General features: G+C 39.9%; 3 protein-coding genes across 6 annotated transcripts; 2 read left to right on the top strand and 1 right to left on the bottom strand.

The window, feature by feature from the left end:
* The first annotated feature begins 369 nt into the window (after positions 1 to 369).
* Positions 370 to 8,478, top strand: ccnt1 (cyclin T1). Of its 3 annotated transcripts, none has more exons than XM_056732894.1 (9): positions 370 to 577; positions 1,236 to 1,317; positions 2,131 to 2,259; positions 2,779 to 2,839; positions 3,609 to 3,671; positions 3,816 to 3,861; positions 4,127 to 4,290; positions 5,522 to 5,592; positions 6,361 to 8,478. In XM_056732894.1, exons 1-9 carry the CDS (start codon positions 408 to 410, stop codon positions 7,549 to 7,551), a joined length of 1,977 nt encoding a protein of 658 aa, XP_056588872.1. In that variant the 5' UTR covers positions 370 to 407; the 3' UTR covers positions 7,552 to 8,478. The 3 variants fall into 3 exon arrangements, with proteins under 3 accessions (XP_056588872.1, XP_056588870.1, XP_056588871.1); XM_056732892.1 differs by having other exon boundaries at positions 3,801 to 3,861; XM_056732893.1 differs by having other exon boundaries at positions 3,609 to 3,672; positions 3,805 to 3,861.
* Positions 8,479 to 11,162: 2,684 nt separating this feature from the next.
* Positions 11,163 to 16,769, top strand: pmelb (premelanosome protein b). Of its 2 annotated transcripts, none has more exons than XM_056732325.1 (11): positions 11,163 to 11,226; positions 12,600 to 12,713; positions 12,805 to 12,951; positions 13,178 to 13,303; positions 13,383 to 13,544; positions 14,732 to 15,067; positions 15,151 to 15,288; positions 15,370 to 15,475; positions 15,643 to 15,848; positions 15,956 to 16,046; positions 16,400 to 16,769. In XM_056732325.1, exons 1-11 carry the CDS (start codon positions 11,172 to 11,174, stop codon positions 16,524 to 16,526), a joined length of 1,608 nt encoding a protein of 535 aa, XP_056588303.1. In that variant the 5' UTR covers positions 11,163 to 11,171; the 3' UTR covers positions 16,527 to 16,769. The 2 variants fall into 2 exon arrangements, with proteins under 2 accessions (XP_056588303.1, XP_056588302.1); XM_056732324.1 differs by having other exon boundaries at positions 15,953 to 16,046.
* A 381-nt stretch (positions 16,770 to 17,150) lies between these two features.
* Positions 17,151 to 20,696, bottom strand: tuba1c (tubulin, alpha 1c). Its single transcript, XM_056732326.1, has 4 exons — positions 20,589 to 20,696; positions 18,880 to 19,102; positions 18,441 to 18,589; positions 17,151 to 18,339 (listed from the first exon to the last, which is right to left on the bottom strand). The coding sequence occupies exons 1-4, from the start codon at positions 20,589 to 20,591 to the stop codon at positions 17,359 to 17,361; spliced, it is 1,356 nt and encodes a 451-aa protein (XP_056588304.1). The 5' UTR covers positions 20,592 to 20,696; the 3' UTR covers positions 17,151 to 17,358.
* Positions 20,697 to 22,026: the final 1,330 nt, after the last annotated feature.

Raw genomic sequence — 22,026 nt, 5'->3', positions numbered from 1 at the left:
GGACTGCTTTATAATTTGGTTGTGAGTAGTTTACTCATAATTATTAGCCCATAACCCTCAAAATAAAAAGTAGTAATCTTTCCGTTATCATATTCGAACAGAAAACGGCGCATTAAAAACATATTTTAGCATGAGCTTGGGCTTTTATTCCCGTACTGAATCTGTAGTGGAAATATAGGATTCTTCCATTATGTTTAGGATGTGATACAATAAACAATAAATTACGTTAGTTACATCCAGCTATGAAATCAATTTTAAAAACTAAAACAAATGTTAGAAAATCCGAAAAAAACGATTTATTTGATTTTTTACACAGGAACTTCAATGTCAAATCACGTCGCGGTCGACCCCTCGATGACGTGCTTCCTGTGACGCAGATAGATTTTAAAACATCGTCCTTCTCAGTAATGGCGGCTTCGTTCCCTTCGCCTTCGGTAAATAACAATAAATGGTACTTCACGCGCGAACAAATCGAAAACAGTCCGTCTCGTCGATCGGGACTTGATCCCGACAAAGAGCTCTCGTACCGACAGCAAGCCGCGAACCTGCTGCAGGACATGGGACAGCGACTCAACGTGTATCTTTCTCATTTCGTCGCTTCTTTTCGAAACTGAAGCCGGTTTGGGCGGCATGAATGGTGGCGTGTTTCTCCATTATTATGATTTAAAACATTTCTGGGAACGTCTAACACGCATATGTGTTGCGTTACTAGTTTAGTGGGACCTGTTAAACGCACTTCTGCTTCCTAGTTTATATTTTTTTGGCTTAGTTTAGGCCTCGAGGCCTAACTGGTGTTTCCCACCAAACAAAAGCGCTGCCGGTGTCACTTGTTCCCACGGTCATTTTGACATCGTTTAGGTCTTTTATGATTTGTTTGAAGTTCGTTATTTGATTGTATGTTATCTATACTAATCCATGCATATGCTGGTTAATATCATGTTTAGACATAGCTTTATTTGCCCATTATTTATTGCCATTTAGGAGACCAAATGAGTGGTGCAGCTTTGTTTTTAGGGTCTTAATGTCCGTTAGTTAAGGAAATTAATATTTCTTGTAAGACTCTTGTCCACTTTCTTTTACAGCTTCATGCAAGTTACTCACTAAGCTATTGTCTACAATAATGCATTTGGAGGTATTGAGCTGTCTTTGAAACATCACAGGTTTGACTTTCTGTGTTGTTGTTTTTCACTACTGAACTGTGAAGGCCACTATAATCCTTAATTTGAGACGAACAGGTCACTACTCACAATAAACACTGCCATTGTGTATATGCATCGATTCTACATGATTCAGTCCTTCACCCGCTTCCATCGAAATGTAAGTTTTCATATTTATAGGTGTTTTTTGACAGTTTTTTGCTTGTCTGGAATGCATTATATCTTAAAGGTCCGGTTTAAAGTGCAGTTTCTGCCAATCTCATATTAATCTTGAGAACCTGTAGAGTAGTATTGCATGCTTTGTATCTTCTAATTTAGTTTGATCACATTTATGAAAGAGAGATACAGCTGTACCGACCTCTGGCGGAACTAAATCACGAGCACACAATACATCATCGCGTTATACCTCCAAAACTGTTGATTTGCTATATATTTGTGTTGTTTACATTATGCGCCTATTGCCAACAAAACACAGACATATGACTTAGTTTCACTTAGCGCGTGCGCTTCATGTCTGGCATCTTTTAGCGTGGGGACCGCTCCCTCTATCAGTTTCAAACAATCTGCAAATCCAGCGTTACTTCCACCATTTATATAACATCCAACACTGAAATGCTCTGAACAAACAAACACGCCTCAACTTCTCTCACTATCGCAAGAGTAACAAGCTGCAGCTGCAGGCCCACAGCGCAGCCAATCTTGATCGTAAGCGGGACTATATCTTTCGCCTTGCCAAGGGCATGCTTTTCTGGGAGAAGTGTTGTCACGTAACTGCTTTTCATGTTCGAAAAAAACTTTCCCAAACCTATACGAGCCTTGTGGGAGTGTATCGAGCACCGAGATACTACGTAATACGTCCAACTTGCTTTTTTGACAAGTGACCATGTTAAGCATGAGAAGACGGCACGTTTAACAAAAGTCAGAATGCATAAAACAGCGTTAAATCACCCCTTTAATGTCACATGGTTCACAGGTGATTGCCCCTGCAGCTCTGTTTTTAGCAGCAAAGGTGGAGGAACAGCCCCGCAAGCTGGAGCATGTGATCAAGGTGACTCATGCGTGTCTCAATCCTCAGGACCCACCGCCAGACACCAGAAGTGATGTAAGTATTGCACCGTTACTATGCTGAGCTAGTCGGTTTAAAACCATGCAGGTATTTCATGTGATCTTGGTTGTTAATTGATATTTTAATGGCTTTTTTCATAGGTGCTTTGTGAGTGGTGGATTTTTTTATTTCACGCTCGCTTTTTGATTCTCTAAATAAATTTCAGAGCATGCGTGTCTATATACTTAGATCAAATTTGACTTTTTAATAACGCCACTTTTTTTAACAGGTCGTGTGACCCACATAGTCTGAGGAAGAAAATTTCTGTACTTCTGCTAAAACTTATTTTTTCCTCTTAGGTTGCATATTTATAATCGTCTGTATTTTTCCTGTTAAGTTGGTACTAAGATCCTTCAGTAGCGTTATGTGGGTTTCTCATGCTGCCATATTTAGTGTGATAAGGTGCTGAATGGCTTGTTGCTCAAAGAGGGTCGTGATGTTTTGATGGGAGGGAGTGAGCGTGTAGTCCATGACCAAGAGACCATGTGAGTAATCTGCCTGTCCTCTCAATCTCAGACATACCTGCAACAAGCCCAGGACCTGGTCATTCTTGAGAGCATTATACTCCAGACCCTGGGTAAGTTTGGAGGGGTGAGAATGGGTCAGTGAATCACCATATTAGAGAAATGCACCAAATAACCACATTCACTGCACATTCCCAGGAGTCAACAAGACAATTTAAGGATTCATTGTTATTGTCTCGCCTTTGTCATTTTCCTGTCGACTGGAATTCTTTCTGTTTTTTAATGATGTCAACTAAGGATGGGTGGTATGATCAAATTTTTACAGCACATACATCACAATATAATCAAATCTCTTAATATGGTAGAACGCATTAAAGTTCAACATAACTTTATGGTACGTAATGGCATGTTCCATGTTTTGACTGAAATCGTTTTTTTCACCCGTACCTCTTGAGTGCCATAACAAAGCAATTCTGCCCACTAATGCCCCTGAAAATACATCCACTGCGTAACGATATAACACATGAATTCTTGTGGTGTATAAACTGTCATACTGCCCAGCCCTAACTTGAGCCGTTTTTGTGTATTTTTAAAAATAATTTTAAGAGCCCGATTGCCACTGTTTTGCTTTGATATCCAGCAGTTTGAGTGACGTGCACTTCTCTCCTGGTGCCATTTTGGTCATTTGTTTGTAAGATTTTGACTGTAACCAAATTGCCCACAGGCACTTGCATGGAGTTCGCCTCAAACCGTGTTTCACCGTTCGAGCACAGGAACACCTGTGTTTGTGATTCACTCACTCATTCATGTATATATCTGTAGACGTTTCACCTAAAGTTCAATCCTAAACTAAAGTCCTCTTATCTGCCTTTCTCTCTTCAGCATTTGAGATCACCATTGATCATCCCCACACACATGTTGTCAAGTGCACCCAGCTTGTCCGAGGTAAGGCTCTTTAGCCGTAACCTACATTACATTGATGTTTAGCACACGTGTTTTAAGGCAAACATTCATTTGGAAATATTAGACATTGGCGTAGAATTGGTTGTTTCATTTTGTCATTTTTTTCTTTTGTTGGCGTGGTAACAGCGAGTAAGGATTTGGCTCAGGCGTCATATTTCATGGCAACAAACAGGTATGATATTCTTTTTACAGGTATACTGTATTATCTTTAAGATGATCATTTTGCGATGTCTGCACATTTCTATGCGTCGAATATCTTTGCTTAACTTAAGTATACAACTAGCGCACAACGCTTGAAATAATTGAGGTCATCTTACAAAGACAATAATGTTGTGTTTTCTTTTCATGTGGATGAGTTATGGATTTCAGTAATGATTTCTCAGATGGTTTTCTTTTTTGTGTGTTTTCGGTTATCGTTGGGGATCTCATCACCGCAGTCTCCACTTGACTACGTTCTGTTTGCAGTACAGCCCACCCATCGTAGCCTGCATTTGTATTCATCTGGCCTGCAAATGGTCCAACTGGGAGATTCCAGTTTCCACAGACAGCAAACACTGGTGGGAATATGTTGACCCTACAGTGACCCTTGAGCTGTTGGATGGTATGTAAATGGAGCCGTTCTGAAAGAAAGTTGAATGCTACAGATGTGCAGGGTTTTGCAGGTGGTGCCATCCTGATCCTGATAATGTTATGTACACACACACAAAGCCTACCGTACCTTTAAGTGGCTTAACCAAAGTGACTTTGACATAATAAAAGTTCTAATCAAATTAGATGAAAAGGACAATTATTAAGTTATATAAAATTTACTTTTATTCAACCATACAGAAATGTATTTTTAATCAAATAAAGCTTTTTATCAGTTTCAGCCCACTAAAGCCAACTGAATTAACTAGTCTTACTAAATGATTATATATTCGCTAGTGACTGAAAAGTTCAATAGTTTAAATGAGTCCTTCATGTGCGAGTCAGTCTGAGCCCAATGTGCATTCATTCTGGAGAAGTCGCTGTGTACAGTATACGCTAATTCAACGATCCAACTGCACAGCTAAAGACATTACAATGATGTACGTCATGTTAATTTAAGAAATTTCAAGAAATTAAACGTACTTGGATGCCAAACAAACAGCCATGAATCACAGCTAGCTCTTGTTTTAGTGCCTCAGTGTGCTGATAACGAAACAGCGCCTCTACTGTGGCGTAATGCCGCAACTGCAGTTACAAATGACAGTCTGTTAAATGCACGCAGCATTTCTTGTGAAGACACCCAACATAGTATTGGCGAGAGTCTAAGGCGGCATGACATTTGATGGAGGCGGCGGCCTCCAATTTCTCTATGCAGGAAAAACCCTGGATGTGGGAGGCTATGATAGAGATTTTCCTGCGTTTGTTGTGTACTTTAACAGTTTACTTCCAGTTTAAATCCCCAGTGGAATCATAATGAACATTCTCTTATTAAAAGTATGTTCGACGTAAGGATGTCGGTAAACTGAGATGTGCCCACACGCTGACAACATTCCCATTTAGAAGACATAAGTGTTCAAAACTGACATTGGCACGTGCACTCAAAAAAAACAGCTTGATTGTGCCATAAACGAAAAGCTATTGGTTATTTTAAAAGGGGCGGGGCCACTCGATATGTCTCACGCCCTCTACATTGTTTAGTCGATATTACATCATCAAATAATGCTGCGTGTTCCATGGCATTGCAGTGGGGCTTTAACACTGATTTTGTAACTATTGATTGTTATTGAGTGTATAAGAGAAAACATCTTTGAACTTCAAATTATGTTTTATCACATGATTTAAAGATTTTGATTATAATTCAACAGATCTCACTAATGAGTTCCTTCAGATCCTGGAGAAGACACCCAGCCGCTTAAAACGCATTAGAAACTGGAAAGTAAGTCTGTTTGACTAAAACAAACATTATTGTGTTTATTTGGTGTGATACAGTGTGTTTACGCGGTTTTCACAAATAGTTTTCACATACCGTTCATTTCTGTTGCTCCTCTGGCCTGCCTTTCTGAAACGCCTCGATGTTTAGCTAAGCTCATTGATTTGAAAACCGCTGGTCTGATTGGCCAGCTACCCCGTGCGTTGTGATTGGCCGAATGGATCCCGATGGATTCAGCCTCGTAAAACAATTTGTTTTAGGGCGTTCTCGCATATATCCAGCTTGCTCTAGGCTGTGCCCGAGCCCGATGGCCCCCGCTGCTTGCGACTGCTTGGAAGTTAACGTAGGCAAAGCAATCCCTCTCAGCACTCTTCCAACCAGGCCTGGGCATATTCTTGTGTGTATATATATATAGGTATATACTTGTTCCGATAAGTTTAGCAATTTTACGTGTCTAATACATGCATGGGCAACTTATTACACACCAAAGACACAGAAGAACACGTATTTACGCAATATGACCCATTTAAACATAGTAATACATTTTACGGTAACACCATGTCTACACCAGACGCTGACGAGACAATAGAACGCGTTAGAACCCATTTTAATTTAAAATTTGTTCATTCTGGATGGGGGGTGGATGGTGTACACCGTGCATGTATGAATTTTGCCCCGATTTCACACCATACTTTTTTGGTTAATTTAACAATTTTTTTGTATTCTGACTTCCAACTGCATCCTTTAATTTGTCTCTTGTTTCTTGCGAATCAGGCAGCGAGTCAAACTGCCAAAAAGTCAAAAGCGCAAGATGGTGACCAATCAGAAGCCATTATGAACATGATCTCCATGGCATCATCTGACACCTCACTCGTTGGGCTGATGAGCCTCTCTGCCTCTCACTCAGATTCGACTTCCTCGGCAGATGATCTCAACATCGGAGCGTCATCCCAACAGTGGCAGCCTCCTGGCAAGGAGCTGGCGACCTCCAATGAGCTCCACGCACCTGCCAAAGTCTCTCTGAGTGAGTACCGGGCAAAACACGCGGACGAGCTGGCAGCGCAGAAGCGTAACCTACTGAACATGGAGGCCAGCGTAAAGCAGGGATACGCCACAGCCGCCCAGGCGCTCATGAACCAGCAAAGAAAGGATAAGCACCACCATCACCAACAACAACAGTCCACCTCTAGTTCCTCTGACTCTGGCAACCCCTCGCCGATTGTCCTGAAGATCCCGGTGGAGGAACGGTCGATTCGCTTCCCTGTGGCCGGCCAATCGGGAAGCGGGGGGCACAGTGGCCGGGGGTCCGAACACGACATTAGGGTGCGAATACGAGTTCCGGAAAGGCGAGGTGGATCAGGAGATGACGGTAAAAGTCGAGAGAAACCAAGAGAGCGTTCCAACCACCATCATCACCACCATCATCACCACCACTCGTCCTCCAGCAGTTCTTTATCTTCGTCCTCGGCACATAAACATTCTACCGGTGCAAGTAGCAAAAAGGTCTCAGGTGACTCTGTGCGAAGCAGCTCTTCATCCAGAAAAAGGACTCACGGGACCGAGCCTTCGGCAGGCACCCATCCCTCGAAAGCTAGCAAATCCTCCAGAAACTCATTTCAGCTCCCGCCCCTACCCAGCATGCCCTCCCACTCACTTGGTCACGGGTCAGATATCCTCCCCTCGCTGAGCCTTTCGCACCATCAGGGAAACTACTCACACTCCAAGGCGGATAAGGCCGACACCAACGGCCACAACGCGGGCGGTCAGTCCAACGATTACCAGGACACGTTTGACATGTTGAACTCGCTGCTCAGCGCGCAGGGGGTGCAGCCGACACAGCCTCAAATTTTTGACTATCGCTCTCAGTTCGGAGAGTACCGATACAGCAGTAGCGCTCGTGGAGGAACCCAGCCCCCTCCCCTCCCATCAGAACCGCCTCCCCCCATGCCACCGCTACCCAAATAACTTCCACTGCTCTCGCCATCCGTCCACATGCGCTGATCAAATCACCCGTCCTTCTGGGTTCCTCTCGTGCGTCTCATTTTCTGTGATGCTCAGTTTGACAGCAAGGTAATGTGTACCTTCCATCTCAGCCTTTTATATGTCTGACTTTCCCCCTCCGTGTCCTTTTCGTTTTGTGTGAGTGTTCACAAAACCCACCTGTGGCAATAATGTTAAAATAGAACAAAATATTGCAAAAAAAAGAAGTAAAATGTTATTTATTTAAAAAAATGTACATACTATTTTTGATGTCGCTCAGTTTTATAACAGTGCTATATAACTGAAATGCATAATGGATCAAGGGTATGTATAACTGAATGAGAGGGACAAGTCCTTTTTAAAACGAGTAGAACTTTGAACACAAAAAGGAAAATACATGTTTTTTTTGTTTTACACATGAATTTAAGTCTTGCTAACAATATATGTGTCTTTTTTATCAACTGTGGTATTTATTATTAGCCTTTTAAAGCAGTAGTTATTAGCAGTCGTTGAATGCATCTCAGATGATATCTGGATTTATTTTTATACTGTCCTATATAACCTGCTTCCCAGTCTGCATTTACTTGACAAGTCTTGTATTTAAAAAAAAAACGGACATACAAATCCCCATGTTTGCATCAAAGTGTATGTTCCTAATATATGAGTAGTTACTGAAGTAATGTTATTATTCTGTTTGGTAAATATTTGTGGTCTTTTTTTGTAACTTTATTGTATTCATTCTGTAAATGACTGAAATCGACACAACCTATTTTTACATTTTTCCAAAAACAAGAATATGCCTAACTTACCAAGTATGTCTGATTGATCTAGGATTCTCAAATGCAGTCATTGTTTTAAATGGTTGTAGAAAATCACTCATTCATTTTACACTAAAACAGTATGTCCTGCTTATGCCTGTTTCATTTGTTGTGTTTTTCTTAGTTTTAACGAAAACCCAAATGGGGTCGGTTTTGAGAAGTTTTATGGAGGGGAGTTGCTATATGTCCTTTATTCAGAATTTACGTATTTAATTTGATTAAAACAAATGGGAAGAAGAAATATATCATGCAGTAATTGGTCCATTAAAGCGTTTTTTTGTTTTCACGATATTGGCCAATAGTTTAAAAGCAGTAATGATCAGGATGAGATTGAAAAGAGGACGGGGAAATGCTATGAATTTGTCCTCGGTGTATCACCAATTTGATGTTTATTATTAATAGTTGTTATATGAAAATCACATTCAGAAAGAATGTATAGTCGAGTTAATATAAACACCAAACTATCGGTATCTGCAGATTTAATTGGTGTTGGTGGAGATCTTTAGTATCTGTGCATTTCTAGAAATATATATTGCTGTCAGTTTTTTTATTGCACCTTTTTAATGAATTGATCAGATAACAAGTGTTCTACATGAAGCACAGAGCAAATCTATTCTTAAACTTTCTAACTACATCTACGCCTGAATATTTCTATGAATGCATAACGTTACACATTTTTATGAATTATAGCTTGAATTTTTGTCTCCCATCAAATTAAATGGGCCTTCTACTGTAAGATCTCCTAATGGCTGAAATACACTACAAGTCTTTTAAAATTTGAATGGATATTTTTGGAAAGTTTCAGGTAGAAACACACTAACTGATCAAAGTGCAGACTGGCACAGACTTTCTGAGTCCAGACCGAAAATCTGAGCAAACGTCTTGTAGTGTGTCTTAGCCTTTGTTTGAATGTTTGTCATTCATTTTTGGCCAATAGCTCATTGACACTGGTCGAGTGAATGTAGTGCACGCTTAACATGCAATGTGTGTTTGTTTAACTGTGATCATGTGATAAAAACGAAGGTTACTACACTCAACGTCATTTTTGCATGTGGGAAAGAGATCCGTTAGCCATGATTCGTGAAATCATTCACATTATTAATTGAAGCTGGATGTAAACATGTTTCAAAGCAATCAAGTCTTCATATCTGAAATCATGTACATGCAGCAAATTTGTAATTGAATGCAGTTAATAGCACAACAATGCAGATCACAGTACGGATCCCTGTGATACTATGTCATTGCTTTCATCCCGTGGATTTCATGGCATGCCTCTTCATCGCTGAATTTGCAGACAGAACGTGAAGCGTGGAATTTCTACTGTGAGAGTGGATTGAATAAATGTTGCGTTCTTTGATTAAGATTGTAGCAGGGATTCCTCAATAACCTCGTTTTCCCAATGTTGCCATTTGTGGAATTCTATGAAACAATTTAAGCTATAAAAGATGTTTTTCCATAATCTTGGCATATATTCCCCTATATATAATGCACTTCTCATCAAGCTTTCTGATGCTCGTAGTCAAAATGAGAGTTTTAACAGCATGTTCACCAATTTAGTTTCAAGAGAAGGCATTTGTGTGGGTCTAATGCAATTCATGTCACCACTGTATTTTCTTTGCATCTCTCAGAAGAAAGCGTTTTATCAAATGTACATACTGTTTTCTGTTTTATAGTGGTACCACATGAACTCAGGTTTTGAATGTAATCGAATTGTTAGGGTGTTTCTTGTCAGAAGTAAAGGTTTGCATTTTTGTGAACTCCTTTTATAAATGTGGTTGATATACTCTGTAAATGAATGCTTTATGAGAAACATACTTGTCGATGTCTTTATAAAAAACAAAAGTGTAAAATATTATAATGTGACACATTCTGCACATGCTTCTTACACGACTGATTTTTATACAACTACACTTTTGCTTCCACCTGATGTCAATACCTTAGTGGTTTGCCTTTGAATTCAGTGCTGGAATAAAGAGACATGAGAACACAAGGAACGCTAAACATTAAAACCTGGTATATTTTTTTGATACTAAAAATCTGGGTAAAGCAAGAAGTCACAAGAGCTGGTGTAATCCTGATGAACTTTACATTCCTGGCATAGTTGTCTAGCTATTATGTGTAACTTATTGTTTGATTCACATGTTAATACAGACATTACGGATTACAGCCGTAGGTATTTTAATGAAAAGGTTTAATCTTATAATATGAATTTATTATTATTGTGTCAGAAAGAAATGTCTTAATTTCTCTTAAGTGAACCTGTGAATGAGTGTTTGTTGTATTGAGGCTGTTCTTCAGTATATACTCAGTGAATGAGAGTACAGATCTGAACAGGGCTCATTGTTCTTCGAGTCGGTCGTCTCACATGATTCGGTTGCTGTAAACGTTATTTATAAAAGTTCTGGCAAACCTTCTCTAAGCTTTAAATTCTTGTAACATGTTTCCATTAAACATCATTCCTTGTGTTATCTCAAAATGAACACATGATTAACTGTAGAAGCAATATGCGTCAAAACTCATTTTATTGCATTTGTTAGTATTCAAAATTGATCTTAATGTGACCGTCACAATAAAATGTAATTCCCTAAACGTCAGATGTAGTATTTTTACCTATTTAACGTTTTGCAAATCATTTTTAATTTATCATTTGATAACTCCATCGTCATGAATACTGCGTGTGTGTAGTTTTAGGGGTTTGGGAGTGGCTATTCATTCAGAGATGTTAAGCTTTGCTATATAAAGAGCGAGGCCCCTGTGGAAGACTGCAGAATTCTTTAAGGTGGAGAAATGAAGCTGCTTTCAAGACTTTTGCTGTTGTCCTGCTTTTCTGTGACCCTAACAAGTAAGTAAACGTGCATGTTTTTATCTATAAACATTATGCATATTATATTACATGTATTTGTTATTGTAGCTATAATAATATTCAATGTTGTGTTCCGTTGAAAAAATAATAGCAAGATGAAGGAATCATAAATATTAATCCGTGAAGACCATTGAATTTACCGCTTTAAAAAAGGTTATTATGAGTCAAAGTCATTTAAAAAGATAGACCTACACATTTTTGCTGTAGTTTTACACCTATAGTTGCGAGTAAATTACTGTAGATTTATATTTATCAAATTTATTGGCAACAGTTTGTTCAAAGATAAATGAACATTAAACATTAAAAACTCTTTATCTTTACAGCAGCATACCGATTAAATAAAACCCCATGCAAAGCATTCTGGGAGCCAGAAATCTAAACCTTTTTCAGCATTTTGTTTCTAATTTTGATTTCCAGAATGCTTTGCATGAAGCTGTTATTTTATAGTTATTTTCCGTAAGGATAACGACTTGTTAATGTTTACTGATCATTTATCTTTGAACAAATTGCTGCCGGTAGATTACATAAATGTAAATCTACAGTAAATTACTGGTAAACTGCTGCCAATAATGCTGAAATTTCTACAGAAATTCTTTACAGTTCTTTACAGTTACAATGTATATTGAATGTAAAATTAAGAAAAGCTGTTCTGTGTGGGAGAGCTTTTGAGTTTAAAACACTCTTGTGTCATACTTAAGGCCTTCAGGCAGATGTCCTTATCTCCTCCTTCCTTCTCCTTCTTATATTCATCTGTAGACATTATGAAGATCAGACATCAGATCTTTTCCGGTTAGAATAATCCATGAAAGTTAAATGAGTTTTTAAAGAATGGATCTACCACATGACTCAAAAAACTCCTCAATGTCATCTCAATGAAACATTTTAAACTGACTTAAAAAATATAGTTGCATTTCATATAACGTTTGAAATTAGTTTAATTATTAAAACGTGTTTAGACATGACAGAGCACATAAAGGATTGCTCTGTTTTAGCATATTAATTATCCAAATACATGATAGGCTACCAGAACTCAAGGTTTTGACTAAAGCGACATAAAACCTTTTGTCTTATGATGCTTAAGTTCTTTTTACTGCCTTCTGTTTTTATAATGCCTGCGTGCTTCAAAAAGTAAAGCCCTCCCTTCCGCATTAGTGCCAGAAGTATGGTCACATGCGCAGCTAAGCATCACATGCAAAAGATTTGGGGTAACACTGCAGAAAATCTTTATCCGCTCAAGCTCTCTCGCCTCTATCTTCCTCCACCAACTGTACAATCGTAGGTCACTGGTCCTCTTGGGGAGGATTAAGGGCTCACACTATTTTAAATATTGATTATGTTTCTGGTTGCATAAGGACATGTTGACAGGACCAACACAAATTCCAGACTCAACCCATATCAGATATGGAATACAAAACAGTTTCCTGTGTGGAAGTACGGAGATCCACGATACAAAACCAGCTGGAGAGGTAATAGAGACAATATAAAGTCATTTCTGCTCTGGGACTGCTGTTTACTGTTGTCTTTCTTCCATCTTTTTCACTTACTGTACGTCTGCAGGTGGAGAAGTGAAGTTTGATGTGAGTAATGATGCACCCACCTTGACCGGTGCCAAAATCACCTTTACGATTGACATCGTGTTCCCTCAACACCAAAAACTCCGGTCTGACGGACGAGTGGTTTGGGCTGAAAACATCACAATCAATGGTGTGTTTCTGCAATCTTTTCCCAAATGTTACAGAAATGTAAACAATAAACATAGAAACATAATGGTTCATACTGTTTACACAGTTGACAGTGTATGTTCAGGGCTTCATGGCTCAACGTGTCGCAAAGGTCATGAGTTGGATTCCAAGCGAATGCTTTGTATAACATGTCAATATTTTGACCGGCTGTTTTACTCTTAAAATCGATTGTCTGATGATCGATCTAGGCACGCAGCTCCGTGAGGGTGAACCTGTCTATCCTGAAGGGAATTTAGTGGATGCATTCCCTCACGCTCCTCTACACAATCTCAGGGATAAGAAACCTCCCTACGTCTTTGTGTGGAAAACCTGGGGTAGGAACAAACACTTCATTTACGGTAGACTTCACGTCCTGGTTTGTCTCACCTGACTATTGTTTATTGTGTCTCACAGAGAAGTACTGGCAGGTGTGCGACGGCCCTTCCTCATCACTGACTATCGCCACAGATGATGTTCCTCTTGGCTCTTATACGATGGATGTTGTCATCTATCACTACAGGAAGAGAGATAAATTTATTCCTATTGGTTATGCCACCACGCAGTTCAGTATCACAGGTCAGCGTAATGCAAACAGCACGTCAACACTGATCAATATTTCTTCTCAGATAATGATATGAGTATCTTTGTCCAACCTAAATGACCCAAAGCAAATGTAATGTTTTTATGCATGTTTGTACACTTTGGGAAAATGTTTATACCATTTCTTAAAAAACAGAGATATGAGTACACAGCAAAATATGAAAACACAAAATAATTCTACGGGGGTTTATTTTAACACTTTAAAAGTGTCTCATGGGTTCCACTCCCAATAGAGTTATTTTTAAACTATTGAAAGTGTTAACACATTGATACTCTTAAAGACTTAAAAACCGTAGACTTAAAAAGAGTTAAAACTGTAACTACAACCAACTCTAACCAGTGTTAAATAATTGATGTAGGTTGTTATAAATAAGCTCAAATCGGTGTAGTTTGTTAACTCCTGTATTTTATTTTAGAGTTTGCTGAAGAATTTCACCACCTTTAATATTGCAAACATTTTTCACGCTCAAGGGACCAAATTCAAACCTGTTAAGGTTGTGAACCATCAAGTAAAGAATTATAATTGCATTGTATGATGCAGTTTCTACTTGATCACTGTTTACTTCACAAAGAATTTCCAAAGATATTTTTCACAATTACTTTTCTAAAACATATATATATACTGTATACACACATACAGCCAGTAAAAAAATAATATAAATTATTTTCTGTTTTTCTGAATTTACTATGTATATGTATGTGTTTAGGTTAATTATCGTTTTTGTTTCATTCTGTGAACTACTAGTCTCGCGTAGATCGCTGGAGAAACAAGTCAAAATAACAGAAACGATGCGCTTTATTTTTTCAGACCTCAAATACTGCAAAGAAAACAAGTTCAGATTCACTTTTATACAATATTTGAACATAGAAAAGGCTAAGTGCTAAAAGATTTTTCTCACTGTTTCCATGTGTCTTGTCAAGCCGTCACTCTTTCACATTGCTGTTGGATGACTTTATGTCACTCCTGGATTTCGATTTTGTTCAAATTCAACAGACACTGGACTGGAATGGCCACAATACATCTAGAAATGCTGATTAAATCATAATATGGATGGTCTCCTAATTTTTTCCTGGCTGAAGGTTTTCACCATTTGTGTGTTTACTAAATGTTGAACGTACATTTGAACAACTTATTATAAGATCCAAACTCTGTATGTTTCTAGATCAGATTCCCTTCTCTGTGTCCTTGACGCAAGTGAACGACAAAGATGAAAAAGACCAGAAATTCATCCAGAATAGGGCTGTGGCCTTCAGCATCACCCTTCACGACCCCAGCCAATACCTGAGCCAATCAGATGTCACCTTTAACTGGGATTTTGGAGACCGCAGTGGGACTGTTATCTCCAGAGAACTCACGGTCACCCACACTTACGTGACATCTGGTACCTTCAGGCCCCGGATTGTCATCCAAGCAGCCATACCGGATCCATCCTGTGCGCCAAAGCAGCCAACTGAAGCCAACCCTACAGCCTCTGTTGATGATACGCCTGAAACAACCGGTGAATTTCATGTTTTTAGTTTCCGTTTATAAAACGAAGTCACTTTTGATGTAAAAAACTAAAATGTAAATTAACTTTTAAAGCATCGGTCACCGAGATGATGTTGGAAGAAGACTCAGTTGAAGATCAGGCACGAGTTATAATAAAGCGTCAGGCAGCAAACACAGACGGCTGTGTGATTTACCGCTACGGATCTTTCTCCACTGAGATTGAAATAATCGGTCAGATTTGGTTTATGTTTTATATTCTATGAGGCGTATTAGAGTTTCTCTTTGATAAATGATGCATGTTAACATTCTCAGAGGGCATCGAGAGTGTGCAGATTGTCCAGGTGGCTGTAGCTGAGGGTTTTTTGCTGACAGAGATGGAGCGTAACATTGTTGATTTCACCGTTACCTGCCAAGGAAGGTGAGAAAGCATTCGACCTGAATGAAATGTGCATTTTTACAAGGTGAAAATACTGCATATGAAGCGTCATCTTACAAGAGTCTAAAAGGGTTTGTTTATTCCACGAGGGACTTTAATGCAATACGACGTGAGCTCTAATGCAGATCACATGACCTCTTTCTGTTCAGCCCCCCCACTGAAGTGTGCACTGTGGTGTCAGATGCAGACTGTCATGTGCCGTTTATGACCATCTGCACTGCCGTAAGCCCCTCCGCAGACTGCCAGCTCATCCTCAGGCACTCTTTCAATGACTCCGGGATCTTCTGTATCAATGTATCTATGACCAATGATGACAGTCTGGCAGTCGCAAACGCCAGGGTTAATATTAACATAGGTACGTTCGCTTTAAAGTGTGCATTTGTGTATGCTATTCAACACAATCCCTAGATCTTATTGTGTTGATAAATCATCATAAATCAATGTCTCAATTACATTCAGCAGGTTCCAAGTTTGCATCTGCAGGCGTGATCGCTGTCATATCGGGAATCTTGACTATGGCGTCAGTGCTGGGCTCTGTGGCCTATGCATACAAGTATGTGAACTTAAACTGATTTTGTTGACGAGCGCGTATCTGTATTTGTATACAAAATTTTCTGAAATCTTTTGGCGGGTATAGCTGCTGAATTATTCAAGCTATCCCTTTGGGGTTTTTAAGATTTACATTTATGCATATGGCAGACGCTTTTATCCAAAGCGAGACATTGTATTATCTTATACATTTGTTTCTAAGTATGTGCGATCCCCTGGGATTCGAACCCACAACCTTGTTGTTGTTAGTGCCATGCTTTTATCACTGAGCTACACGAAAGCTTTCATTTAATAATTTAATACGTAAGCAAATCAGTGTGAACATTAACTGGCCTCGTTTTTTTCTCACTATTCCAGGCGTCTTAAAGGCTATCAAAAGCTGATTGAAGCCCCAGCTGTGTGCCAGACTAAAAGTGCCGGTACAAGTTCTGTGCCAGTCCTGTTCTGGGGCCTGTTGAACCAGCAGACACCGGGTCATAAATGAGGAATGGTGTGAGATGTCTTGAGGTCTTTGCACATATAGTCCGAAATTTTCGTATGCGTTTTTTCTGTATTTGGCGCTCGTTTGTACTGTGTCTCTGAATTGTTAAGAAAGGGCTCTTGCAATGCTTGCTATGGATGCGAAAAACGCAAAAATCGAACCCAAATCTTATACAAGTTAGGAATGAATTCCCAGCCATTCATTTATTTTCTAATGCAATTGAATAAAATATGACAATGTATACAATACTGCCTTTCATTTTGTCACACGTCCATGTCAGAAACACTCCTGTAATTGCACTATGACACATTTCCAATTATTTAGAAAAGATTTCTACAATGAAGTGTTTTAAAATGACCTGTTTTAATTCATTTTTTGAAATAAGATTGACTGTTATTGCTGCTGTAACACACATACACCTCTCCAGAAACCCCGACTGGCCTTAATACCGTCTACTGTGTGACCACTAATCTACTTTTCCTTCATCCCAAGCGTTTAAGAGCCAAACCTGTCAAAGGTCATGAAGTGCACTCTTAAAATTGTTTATTAAGCAGATTAGCAGAATTCCTTAAAGAAAAAACCTAGTCCAATTCACGTCAAAGATGAAAGAAAACGCCACACAAAGGGTTTCAACATCACCTTCACTTTATTCGTCACAATTCAAAATTTGGCAAGAAAATTCCACAAATAATAATCATAATGGCCATAATAACACGACAACTGATCAAGAGTTTGTCTCTGACATTTAAGAGTAGACTTTACACTTAATACCTTATGTATATTGTGTGTAAATTAACGGTCTACTGTCTTCAGTTTCAGACATTCACTCAACATTTTAATATTCCTCTCCCTCCTCCTCTCCTTCGCCCTCAACAGAATCAACACCAACCTCCTCATAATCTTTCTCCAGGGCGGCCATGTCCTCTCTGGCCTCTGAGAACTCTCCCTCCTCCATACCCTCACCCACATACCAGTGCACAAAGGCACGCTTGGCATACATCAGATCAAACTTATGATCCAGACGGGCCCAGGCCTCAGCGATAGCTGTGGTGTTGCTCAGCATGCACACGGCCCTCTGCACCTTGGCCAGGTCACCACCTGGTACAACAGTGGGGGGCTGGTAGTTGATACCCACTTTGAAACCAGTGGGGCACCAGTCCACAAACTGGATGGTGCGCTTGGTCTTGATGGTGGCGATTGCAGCGTTCACATCTTTGGGCACCACGTCACCACGGTACAGCAGACAGCAAGCCATGTACTTGCCGTGACGTGGGTCACATTTCACCATCTGATTGGCCGGCTCGAAGCAAGCATTGGTGATTTCAGACACAGAGAGCTGCTCGTGGTAAGCCTTCTCTGATGAGATCACTGGGGCATATGTAGCCAATGGGAAGTGGATACGAGGGTACGGCACCAAGTTGGTCTGGAACTCAGTTAGATCGACATTGAGGGCACCATCAAACCTGAGAGAGGCTGTGATGGAGGACACGATCTGACTGATCAACCTGTTGAGGTTGGTGTAACTAGGACGCTCGATGTCGAGGTTCCTACGGCAGATATCGTAAATGGCCTCATTGTCTACCATGAAGGCACAGTCAGAGTGTTCTAGGGTGGTGTGTGTGGTCAGAATGGAGTTGTAGGGCTCTACCACAGCAGTAGAGACTTGTGGGGCGGGGTAGATGGAGAACTCAAGCTTGGACTTCTTGCCATAGTCAACAGACAGACGCTCCATCAGCAGAGAGGTGAAGCCGGAACCGGTTCCACCACCAAAGCTGTGGAAGACCAAGAACCCCTGAAGGCCTGTGCACTGGTCAGCCTGCAAAAGAAACATAAATTATATCTATATTCCAATTGATATAATAGTATTTATTATAGATCGTTTTTATTGAGTGTGGGTGCTGCTGTACTGCTACCTACCAGTTTGCGAATCCTGTCCAGAACCAGATCAATGATTTCTTTGCCGATGGTGTAGTGACCACGAGCGTAGTTGTTAGCAGCATCTTCCTTTCCTGTGATGAGCTGCTCGGGGTGGAACAGCTGACGGTAAGTTCCGGTTCGTACCTCGTCTGGATGAACAGATCAGAAAACATTTTCAAAAAACCGACCTCAGTAAAAGAACTTCAATTACATTTAATCATTTGGCAGACGCTTTTATCCAAAGCGACTTACAGTGCACTTATTACAGGGACAATCCCCCTGGAGCAACGTGTCTTGCTCAAGGATACACTGGTGGTGGCTGCTGGGATCGAACCAGCAACCTTTGATTTACCAGTTCAGTGGTTTAACCCACTAGACCACCATCTCCACTTCACCACTCCAATTATATTGGAAATAAAATGAAATCCAGTGCTCTTACCGATGACGGTGGGCTCCAGATCTACAAACACAGCCCTGGGGACGTGCTTTCCTGCTCCCGTCTCACTGAAGAATGTGTTGAAAGAATCATCTCCTCCACCGATGGTCTTGTCGCTGGGCATCTGCCCATCCGGCTGAATGCCGTGCTCAAGACAATAGAGCTCCCAGCATGCATTGCCGATCTGGACACCAGCCTGACCTACGTGGATAGAGATGCACTCACGCTGTGAAAAGAAAAGGTAAGTCAGTTTCTATTGTTAACAACATGATCGGCCAGTTGACGCTTTTCAAGATGCTCACAAAGACACCTGCTTCTTTTGTACCGTCACTCTTTTGACATCAGCATGCATTTGGGCACAACAATAGACATCTGACTGAGATTCCCTTGAATCACAAATGTGCTGTAAATGTCTCAACGCCTCCTTTTAAATGAAGAACGTAATCAACTGCTTCAACAACCATAAACTATTTTTATTTACTTTAAGGTTGAGCATACAAGAGGGGAAGTCCTCGGAGGCCACCAAAAAGGAAGAACAAAGGAGCCAGTCCTCTTTATTCAAGGTAGACAGTGGAACAGAGCAAAGCCCCCACCCAAACCGTAACAGCTTGCTCGATCGTGTCTTAATAAACATTATACCAGAACAATACACATTTTGACAAAATTCTTCCTCTACTTAATTCTTCCCCCATTTAAGAATATTTTCTTAATTATTTTCCATCTCAACAGCATTATGTCAAATATGATTTTGGAATATAATATTAATTAGATAAATAGATCTCAACAAAATGATGATACAATTCAATATAAATTGCAATGGAGACTATGACAGCTGAAAATCTGAACAGGAATAGAAATGCAGTCATTTGCTGCAGAACAGAGATGAGCTTCTGCAGACAGCTGCAGTCCCCACCCAGTTTACTCCCACTGCGCATGGGAGGAGGGGAGGATGCAAATCTCAATTCTCGCTCAATCTCCGACAAAGGACACGATTTGCATTATCTTTGTGCAATTTCCTTGACATTACGTTATATCAAAATCATTCATTACAAAACGCTGTGATTTATAACAACGCTGGAAATGCAAACGAAAAAATTGTGCAGAGCACATAAATAACGTTAAATCATGCGCATTACACACCGTTTTCTTTTTTGCATTTAGTTCGTATCACAATAAAACATATCATTATATATTTTTCCATGTCATTGCATTATGTGAGATACGAGTGCGAATGCAATGCACGTAATAAAACAGGTGTAACGTTACGCACTAAAGGATGAAAGTGAAATGTGAAATATATCACTATTAAACTATTTCTGCATACATGAAGGTGTATATGCATATTAAAAAACGAATGCTTATTTTAATAACAACATTATAACCGATAATAACGGCTACATTATGAATGAATGTGTGGATGTGAGTGATCTGGTGCGCTTTTGCAAATGTTTTTACAACCAGAACCCTGTGTGACCGCAAACATTTGACCTCACATTTTGTGCTATATATATTAATATGCATAATTAGAAATCTTTTCACGACGCCGTAGAGTTGCGCTCCCTTCCTCCATTTTAAGGAATGGTGATGAAAAGCCCTTGAGCCGCTTTGAAAAGCAGCAGAAGAGGATTAAACCGTATGCAAATGTACAGGCGAAAATAACTGCTTGTTATAGAACCACCTTACGATTGAATAAAATGAAAAAACATACTCACCATTTTTCTGGAGTGGTAAAGCGATGAGGCGAGTATCAAGTGGCAGGAAATTTATTTATTGTTGAGAATACTGAGAGTACCTATTCAAGATTGAGGCTGAGGGGGAGGAGCCAATGTCTGGGGGAGGGAAATGTCATGACGTCAGAATATGGAAGGATCAATCGGAGATTAAAGAGACTGTCGGCCTGTGCTCACCGGTATGTAAATCAGATAAATGACCAGTGAACATTCCTTTAGTGTTTTGTGCGTTTGTTGTTTTGTTATTCATGTCATTCATATCGGGATAGGGATACCTCAAAAACTACAAATAATGACATATCATCACGTGCACGTCAGTCATACAGCAGTAGATCATGTGTGTGTCCTGTGTCTCCAGTGGGACATTTTGAGGTCCTTTCACATGCATGACATAGAAAACGGATTTTTCCTGTTATAAATGTATGTTCAGGTTTTAGTTTTAATAGGTGAAAAAACAGCAATGACAAAAAAGAGTCATATTATTAACTTAGTGTTTACTCTTAAAGGCAAAATGCTAAAAGCTATTTTTCATCAACAGAAGCCTTGAAATGACATTTGCAAGGGCAAAATATCTTAGCAAAGTAAATATAGTCATATAAAGTGATAACATGATTTTTTACAAATATTTGTAGATTCTACCAAATAAACGATACGTTACATTTTACATGTAAAACAGCTTAATGTAAATGCAGTCACACTGTAGATGCTGTCAATCAATTAGGCTCAGTGTTTCATGGTACCACGGCCATCCACTGTCCTATTTGCACTCTCTCCTCCCTCTCTGTCCTAGATTTTGTTGGATGATGTCACGTGAACAGAACTCTCTCTCTCTCTCTCTCTCTCTCTCTCTACCTCTCTCTATCTCTCTCACACTCTCTCTATCTCTCTCTCTCTCTCTCTCTCTCTCTCTCTATCTCTCTCACACTCTCTCTATCTCTCTCTCTCTCTCTCTCTCTCTATCTCTCTCACACTCTCTCTCTCTCTCTATCTCTCTCACACTCTCTCTCTCTATCTCTCTCTCTCTCTATCTCTCTCGCACTCTCTCTATCGCTCTCTCGCTCTCTCTCTATTTCTCTCACACTCTCTCTATCACTCTCTATCTATCACTCTCTCTCTATCGCTCTCTCTCTCTCTATCTCTCTCTATCTCTCTCACACTCTCTCTATCTCTCTCTCTCTCTCTCTCTATCTCTCTCACACTCTCTCTATCTTTCTCTCTCTCTCTCTCTCTATCTCTCTCACACTCTCTCTCTCTCTCTCTCTCTATCTCTCTCACACTCTCTCTATCTCTCTCTCTCTCTCTCTCTCTATCTCTCTCGCACTCTCTCTATCGCTCTCTCTCTATCGCTCTCTCGCTCTCTCTCTATTTCTCTCACACTCTCTCTATCACTCTCTATCTATCACTCTCTCTCTATCGCTCT

The sequence above is a fragment of the Triplophysa dalaica genome, chromosome 20, assembly GCF_015846415.1.
Source record: "Triplophysa dalaica isolate WHDGS20190420 chromosome 20, ASM1584641v1, whole genome shotgun sequence".
In the NCBI taxonomy this organism is placed as follows: domain Eukaryota; kingdom Metazoa; phylum Chordata; class Actinopteri; order Cypriniformes; family Nemacheilidae; genus Triplophysa; species Triplophysa dalaica.
The sequence above is the reverse complement of the archived record's forward strand: the minus strand, read 5'-3'. Positions and strand labels throughout refer to the sequence as shown.